Source organism: Coregonus lavaretus, assembly GCF_964263955.1.
Source record: "Coregonus lavaretus genome assembly, contig: HAP1_SCAFFOLD_357, whole genome shotgun sequence".
Lineage (NCBI taxonomy): Eukaryota > Metazoa > Chordata > Actinopteri > Salmoniformes > Salmonidae > Coregonus > Coregonus lavaretus.
Genome location: NW_028157485.1, coordinates 389,844 through 398,458, shown reverse-complemented (window position 1 = coordinate 398,458; position 8,615 = coordinate 389,844). Strand labels below are relative to the sequence as shown.

The 8,615-nt window shown below is 46.7% G+C and overlaps 1 protein-coding gene across 1 annotated transcript in view; it reads left to right on the top strand.

Moving 5' to 3' along the window:
- The first annotated feature begins 7,398 nt into the window (after window positions 1-7,398).
- Window positions 7,399-8,615, top strand: part of LOC311125387 (post-GPI attachment to proteins factor 6-like) — a 39,410-nt gene continuing 38,193 nt past the window's right edge. The window contains exons 1-3 of the mRNA XM_084199434.1: window positions 7,399-7,572; window positions 7,769-7,952; window positions 8,356-8,560. Of these exons, the coding sequence (XP_084055560.1) occupies window positions 7,509-7,572; window positions 7,769-7,952; window positions 8,356-8,560 (453 nt within the window). The 5' untranslated portion in view covers window positions 7,399-7,508. The remainder of the gene's footprint in view (window positions 7,573-7,768; window positions 7,953-8,355; window positions 8,561-8,615) is intronic.

Here is an 8,615-nt window from a genome sequence, read left to right as displayed (position 1 = left end):
ACAGGAGAACAGAGAGAGGGGGGAGGGGACAGGAGAACAGAGAGAGAGAAGGGGAGGGGACAGGAGAACAGAGAGAGAGAGGGGGGAGGGGACAGGAGAACAGAGAGAGAGAGGGGGGAGGGGACAGGAGAACAGAGAGAGAGAGGGGGGATAGGAGAACAGAGAGAGAGAGGGGAGGGGACAGGAGAACAGAGAGAGAGAGGGGGGAGGGATAGGAGAACAGAGAGAGAGAGGGGAGGGGACAGGAGAACAGAGAAAGAGAGGGGGGAGGGGACAGGAGAACAGAGAGAGAGAGAAGGGGAGGGGACAGGAGAACAGAGAGAGAGAGGGGAAGGGACAGGAGAACAGAGAGAGAGAGAGGGGAGGGGACAGGAGAACAGAGAGAGAGAGGGGAGGGGACAGGAGAACAGAGAGAGAGAGGGGAGGGGACAGGAGAACAGAGAGAGAGAGGGGAGGGGACAGGAGAACAGAGAGAGAGAGGGGGGAGGAATAGGAGAACAGAGAGAGAGAGGGGAGGGGACAGGAGAACAGAGAGAGAGAGGGGAGGGGAGGGGACAGGAGAACAGAGAGAGAGAGGGGAGGGGACAGGAGAACAGAGAGAGAGAGAGGGGAGGGGACAGGAGAACAGAGAGAGAGAGGGGGGAGGAATAGGAGAACAGAGAGAGAGAGGGGAGGGGACAGGAGAACAGAGAGAGAGAGGAGCAGACAGGACAGAGCGAGGAGAACACAGGAGAACATAGAGAAAGAGGAGAGGGGAGGGGACAGGACAGAGTGAGGAGAACACAGGAGATCATAGAGAGAGGGGAGAGGCCGACACTAACAGACAGAGGAGCGTTCAGAAGAACAGAGAGGGAGAGAGAACACAGAACCGGTCAGACAGCAAGGACCAAAGCCGCAAGGGCCAGATGATTTGGGTGTTAAGGAAACTGGTCCAAGTCAAGTCCACCAATTTGGATTGCAGAAAAGAGCTTTCCAATCAAGTTGGTTCCAAACTTGTCATTGGCTGGAATATTCTGTTAGCAGAAATGCTGCATTTTGCTTTGCCTGTCTGCAATTTGGGAACAGAAGGAGAGATTGTTTGATAACCACTAGATGACAAAATTGGAAGAGAGCTCTGGACACTTTTCGTGAACACAAGGGCACATCCTCGCACAAAAAGAATGTGCTTTCATGGCAACGCTACACTGCCTGCACTACACATGGAAACATAGCAGAACAGTTACAAGTCGCAAATGTCAATGAAATAACAGAGAGAAGAGAATATCTTAGGTGACTGGTAGCAGTCATCTCCTTCTGTGGTAATGACGAAGCAGAAACAGGTAGCAGAAACAAGTAGAAGAAACAAGTAGCAGAAACAAGTAGCAGAAACAAGTAGAAATTGAGGTAATTTCCTTGAGGTTATGAAATTCCTCAAATAATTTGAAGCTTTTCTTCAGTCCTACAATCCACCATCCCACAGCACCTACCTCTCTCCATGTCGCGCTCGTATACGCAGCGTGATAAGAGTCCCCACCTCCCTCTCTCCATGTCACGCTCGTATACGCAGCGTGATAAGAGTCCCCACCTCCCTCTCTCCATGTCACGCTCGTATACGCAGCGTGATAAGAGTCCCCACCTCCCTCTCTCCATGTCACGCTCGTATACGCAGCATGATAAGAGTCCCCACAGCACCTACCTCTTGACTGAGTGCTGCGCAGAAGAAATAACAGCAACAATTGTCATGGAAATGAAGGAATCTAAAATATTTGCAGTGATGGCAGATGAAGCCAGGGTCAAACAAACTGAACAGCTGGCAGTCTGTGTTCGGTATATGACTCAAACTGAACAGCTGGCAATCTGTGTTCGGTATATGACTCAAACTGAACAGCTGGCAGTCTGTGTTCGGTATATGACTCAAACTGAACAGCTGGCAGTCTGTGTTCGGTATATGACTCAAACTGAACAGCTGGCAGTCTGTGTTCGGTATATGACTCAAACTGAACAGCTGGCAGTCTGTGTTCGGTATATGACTCAAACTGAACAGCTGGCAGTCTGTGTTCGGTATATGACTCAAACTGAACAGCTGGCAGTCTGTGTTCGGTATATGACTCAAACTGAACAGCTGGCAGTCTGTGTTCGGTATATGACTCAAACTGAACAGCTGGCAGTCTGTGTTCGGTATATGACTCCAGAGGATGTTACCAAGCCTTTTCTTGGCATTAACAAGCTAAGTGGTTTTGATGCAAAGTCAATAACAGTTTAAATTGAGCAACTTTTAACATCAAATGATATTCAAAGCCTCAAATATGTGGCGCAGACTTATGACGGTGCTTCAGTGATGAGTGGGGCAGTTGGTGGGGTTCAGGCCCATTTCCGTGAGAAACATCCGGAAGCAATTTACGTCAACTGTTACGCTCATGAATAAAATGTGGTGTTGTGCCACACCTGCAAAGCCATTCCAGAAGCTAATTAATGATTTGACATGTTGGAGAGCGTGTATTCTTTCTTTAGTGGAAGTCTTGTTAACCATCAGAAATTTGAAAAAGTACAGAAACAACTGGGTCTGCAGAAAGCTGAACTTGTTCAGTTATCCAACACCCGCTGGGCATGCCAGTTGCGGTCTGTCAACGCAGTGTTGGAGAACTTTCCTGCTCTACTTCAGTGCCTGGCCACTGTTAATAGTGCCATAGAGTGGGTCTATTGGCAAAACTGTCAAAGTTCTCAACTGTCTATGTCCTTCTGATGTTCAGAAGCCTTCTGGACTAAACTGTCTATCTCCTTCTGATGTTCAGAAGCCTTCTGGACTCAACTGTCTATCTCCTTCTGATGTTCAGAAGCCTTCTGGACTCAACTGTCTATCTCCTTCTGATGTTCAGAAGCCTTCTGGACTCAACTGTCTATCTCCTTCTGATGTTCAATCGCCTTCTGGACTCAACTGTCTATCTCCTTCTGATGTTCAATCGCCTTCTGGACTCAACTGTCTATCTCCTTCTGATGTTCAAAAGCCTTCTGGACTCAACTGTCTATCTCCTTCTGATGTTCAAACGCCTTCTGGACACAACTGTCTATCTCCTTCTGATGTTCAGAAGCCTTCTGGACTCAACTGTCTATGTCCTTCTGATGTTCAAACGCCTTCTGGACTCAACTGTCTATCTCCTTCTGATGTTCAAACGCCTTCTGGACTCAACTGTCTATGTCCTTCCGATGTTCAAAAGCCTTCTGGACTCAACTGAGGGACTCCACAAGTTCCTCCAAAGGGAAACAGTTGACTTAGCCTATGCAGTCGACTACAAGGAAGCCGTGTGTGATGGTTTGAAAAGCAAGCGCAGAGATGAGATGGCCACAGAGTTGTACGAGAGAACAAAGTCCTTCTGTGAAATCAATGAAATCCCAGAGCCAGCTCCTGCTTGAGGGCAAAGGAAACAAAAACGCATGGACGGTTTTGTTATCGAGTCTGCATGTGGTGCACGTTCTCAGGTCAGCAACAGCACTAGTGAATAGAATCTTCAACGCAAACTACATTTCCCTTGCCTAGACAGAATGCTTGCTGAGCTAGATCTTGGGTTTTCATCAGTTGGAGCTGACCTGCTAGATCTTCGGTTTTCATCAGTTGGAGCTGACCTGCTAGATCTTGGGTTTTCATCAGTTGGAGCTGACCTGCTAGGTCTTGGGTTTTCATCAGTTGGAGCTGACCTGCTAGATCTTGGGTTTTCATCAGTTGGAGCTGACCTGCTAGATCTTGGGTTTTCATCAGTTGGAGCTGACCTGCTAGATCTTGGGTTTTCATCAGTTGGAGCTGACCTGCTAGGAGGCATCCAAGCCTGTAGTCCTACATAAAGTAATCACCCCCCTTGGCGTTTTTCCTATTTTGTTGCATTACAACCTGGCATTAAAATGGATTTTTTATGGGTTTGTATCATTTGATTTACACAACATGCCTACCACTTTGAAGATGCAAAATATTTTTTGGGGTGAAACAAACAAGAAATAACACAAAAAAACAGAAAACTTGAGCGTGCATAACTATTCACCCCCCCAAAGTCAATACTTTGTAGAGCCACCTTTTGCAACAATTACAGCTGCAAGTCTCTTGGGGTATGTCTCTATAAGCTTGGCACATCTAGCTACTGGGATTTTTGCCCATTCTTCAAGGCAAAACTGCTCCAGCTCCTTCAAATTGGATGGGTTCCGCTGTTGTACAGCAATCTTTAAGTCATACCACAGATTCTCAATTGGATTGAGGTCTGGGCTTTGACTTGGCCATTCCAAGACATTTAAATGTTTCCCCTTAAACCACTCAAGTGTTGCTTTAGCAGTATGCTTAGGGTCATTGTCCTGCTGGAAGGTGAACCTCCGTCCCAGTCTCAAATCTCTGGAAGACTGAAAGAGGTTTTCCTCAATAATTTCCCTGTATTTAGCGTCATCCATCATTCCTTCAATTCTGACCAGTTTCCCAGTCCCTGCCGATGAAAAACATGCCCACAGCATGATGATGCCACCACCATGCTTCACTGTGGGGATGGTGTTCTCAGGGTGATGAGAGGTGTTGGGTTTGCGCCAGACATAACGTTTTCCTTGACGGCCAAAAAGCTCAACTTTTTTCTGGACACTCTTCCGTAAAGCCCAGCTCTGTGGTGTGTACGGATTAAAGTGGTCCTATGGACAGATACTCCAATCTCCGCTGTGGAGCTTTGCAGCTCCTTCAGGGTTATCTTTGGTCTCTTTGTTACCTCTCTGATTAATGCCCTCCTTGCCTGGTCCGTGAGTTTTGGTGGGCGGCCCTCTCTTGGCAGGTTTGTTGTGGTGCCATATTCTTTGCATTTTTTTACAATTGATTTAATGGTGCTCCGTGGGATGTTCAGTTTCTGATATTTTTTTATAGCCCAACCCTGATCTGTACTTCTCCACATCTTTGTCCCTGACCTGTTTGGAGAGCTCCTTGGTCTTCATGGTGCCGCTTCCTTGGTTGTGCCCCTTGCTTAGTGGTGTTGCAGACTCTGGGGCCTTTCAGAACTGGTGTATATATACTGAGATAATGTGACATATCATGTGACACTTAGATTCCACACAGGTGGACTTTATTTACATTATACATTTAAATTTTTAGTCATTTAGCAGACGCTCTTATCCAGTGCATACATTTTTTTTTTCTTCATACTTATTTAACTAATTATGTGACTTCTGAAGGCAATTGGTTGCACCAGATCTTATTTAGGGGCTTCATAGCAAAGGGGGTGAATACATATGCACGCACCACTTTTCCGTTATTTCTTTTTTAGAATTTTTTGAAACTGGTTATTTTTTTCATTTCACTTCACCGATTTGGACTATATTGTGTGTGTCCATTACATGAAATCCATTTAAATTACAGGTTGTAATGCAACAAAATAGGAAAAACGCCAAGAGGGATGAATACTTTTGCAAGGCACTGTACCTCACAAAACGTGTTGTCAGACGAAGACATGTATCATATTCCTCTCAAGCCAGAGGAAGTAGTTGTTGCTAAATATTACCTCTAAAAAAAGAAAGATGCCACTTCTGACATGTCCTGTGTGTATAAACTGTTAGACCCTGATATGTTCCCATCACTGAAGGCAATCATACAGGTCTTTCAGACCATCCCAGTTAGCAGCTGCAGCTGTGAGAGGTCTTTCAGACCATCCCAGTTAGCAGCTGCAGCTGTGAGAGGTCTTTCAGACCATCCCAGTTAGCAGCTGCAGCTGTGAGAGGTCTTTCAGACCATCCCAGTTAGCAGCTGCAGCTGTGAGAGGTCTTTCAGTGCTTTAAGACGTCTACATACCTGGTTTAGGAGCACAATGAACCAAGATAGAATGCATCACCTGGCTGTCATGACAATTGACAAAGATATACTAACAGGCTTGGGAAAGAGTGAAGTCATAGACAGGTTTGCACAGCTGACAAATAGGCAATATAGCTTGAAGCTACCCTCAACAGGAAAGTAGCTTGAAGCTACCCTCAACAGGAAAGTAGCTTGAAGCTGCCCTCAACAGGAAGGTAGCTTGAAGCTACCCTCAACAGGAAAGCAGCTTTATGCTACCCTCAACAGGAAAGTAGCTTGAAGCTACCCTCAACAGGAAAGCAGCTTGAAGCTACCCTCAACAGGAAAGCAGCTTGAAGCTACCCTCAAAAGGAAAGCAGCTTTATGCTACCCTCAACAGGAAAGCAGCTTGAAGCTACCATCAACAGGAAAGCAGCTTTATGCTACCCTCAACAGGAAAGCAACTTGAAGCTACCCTCAACAGGAAAGCAGCTTGAAGCTACCCTCAATAGGAAAGTAGCTTGAAGCTACCCTCAACAGGAAAGCAGCTTGAAGCTGCCCTCAACAGGAAAGTAGCTTGAAGCTACCCTCAACAGGAAAGCAGCTTGAAGCTACCCTCAACAGGAAAGCAGCTTGAAGCTACCCTCAACAGGAAAGTAGCTTGAAGCTACCCTCAACAGGAAAGTAGCATGAAGCTGCCCTCAACAGGAAAGTATATTGAAGCTGCCCTCAACAGGAAAGTAGCTCCAAGCTGCCCTCAACAGGAAAGTATCTTGAAGCTGCCCTCAACAGGAAAGTATCTTGAAGCTGCCCTCAACAGGAAAGTATCTTGAAGCTGCCCTCAACAGGAAAGTAGCTCCAAGCTGCCCTCAACAGGAAAGTATATTGAAGCTGCCCTCAACAGGAAAGTAGCTTGAAGCTGCCCTCAACAGGAAAGCAGCTTGAAGCTGCCCTCAACAGGAAAGTAGCTCTGTGTCCCCCCACTCTACAGTTATAATACAAGCCTACTGCTAATGTGAGTTTACACAGTTCCAACAAAATGATGGCAGCCTGCCCAATCCTGCTATATTGCACGTAACCAGAACATTATTTCATGCAAAACATTAATTTGTGATCTAGGCTGCTCCCTTTGGATTATGTTGGAACTGCACAGTGTGCACAGCATGACAAACTCACATTAGTTAGCGGTAACGTGACCAACATCAACAAGGCTTTTTTTTAAATTGCCAGTCAAATATTGTGCATGGTTTATGAAAACATTGCAACAAAATAACGATACCAATACTTTTCAAAAATGTTTCTTCATGGAAAATGACCATTAGTTGTGCACTTGTAATTTGTATTGCTAGTAGATTTGTATTATTAACAGTAGCTACGCAATTACCTAACACCATATTCCATTGGTTTACTGACCACAACCCATTTAATTAATATTAAGAAGTGTGATGATTGTACATTTTATAATATTGTTTTATTTAGCTTTTGTCAGAGAGGAAGAGGCGATGCCATCTATGTTTTTGTTGATTTGGAACAGAACCCTCCCCTGGACTTCCTGGAACCGCGCAGGGCTTTGTGGGGAACCGCGCAGGGCTTTGTGGGGAACCGCGCAGGGCTTTGTGGGGAACCGCGCAGGGCTTTGTGGGGCTTGTTTACTTTACAACCAAGAGACGCCGGTCAACTCGGGAGCTGCTAGCCCGATATGAGATGTGATGGTTTGGAGGAAAATAAACGCGTTTTGTGAAAAAACAAAATGGAAATTCACATACTGCCAAGTTTGCTGGTGTTGTCTTTCATAGCTACCGCTTTCGGCGATGGTAAGTCACGACAACATATCCCCGAGCTAGCTAGCGTTGCTCGGTTAGCTAACGTTAGCTTAGCCAGTTGTGTTGTTAGGAAGCTAGCCAATGTGAGCTGTGCGTCCCCCGCGGACGGTGGTCTCAGAGCCGCGTAACTATCACGTCTCAGCGTCTGTGGACTATGATTTACGCGTTAATATGTGTGTCCCTCCAGGTGGTGAGCTGACGTTAGTGCAGGAGTTGTCTTCCAAGCCGGCCCAGAAGCTGTCTAGATACGGTTGGTATGGCAACATCAGGCTGACCATGTTCCATATCCCGGACGACACCGTCGCCGCCCGCTGGCTGTTCACTGTAACCAGGGACAGCGGTTTCCACTGTGGAACACACAACGTCACCATGTAAGTCTATGACAATAATGCTTCCTTTCTGTTGTTTGCAGTGTTGAGTGGACAATCAGGCACTAAAGCTCAGTGCTGCTCATTGCTCAACGATGACAACTCTGTGAACTTGGTCTAGAGATGTTGCTAGTGGCACTAATAGAATCAGCAGTTCTGTTATTACCTCTCTCTGTCTTTGGGGGGCAACACATCACAGCCTGTCTCTACCTGCAATAACATGTTTCTACTCAGTGTTCTCTATCTAACCCTCCACCTCTCCATCCCTCTCTTCCTTCTCCCTCCCTCATCTATCCCTCCCTCCCTCCCTCTTATATCCCTCCCTCCCTCCCTCCCTCCCCTCCCCTCCCCTCCCCTCCCCTCCCCTCCCTCCCTCCATCCCTCTTCTCTCCCTCCCTCCAATCAGTTACATGAGTTGGGGAGCTCCTCCAGTCATCGACCCAGTAGGACGGGTGTTTCCTAACAACACGGTGACAACATCAGTCCTCTCATTCATCCTTCCTGTGACATCATCACAAAGCAACATGACCTTTAACCTCTCTAACCCCGCCCCCGGAGACTGGTACCTGGCGGCTCACCTGCCCCAAGACGATGGACGCATCGAACACAAGGTGAGGAGTTTGTGTGTGTGTGTGTATGTGTGTGTGTGTGTGTGTGTGTGTGTTT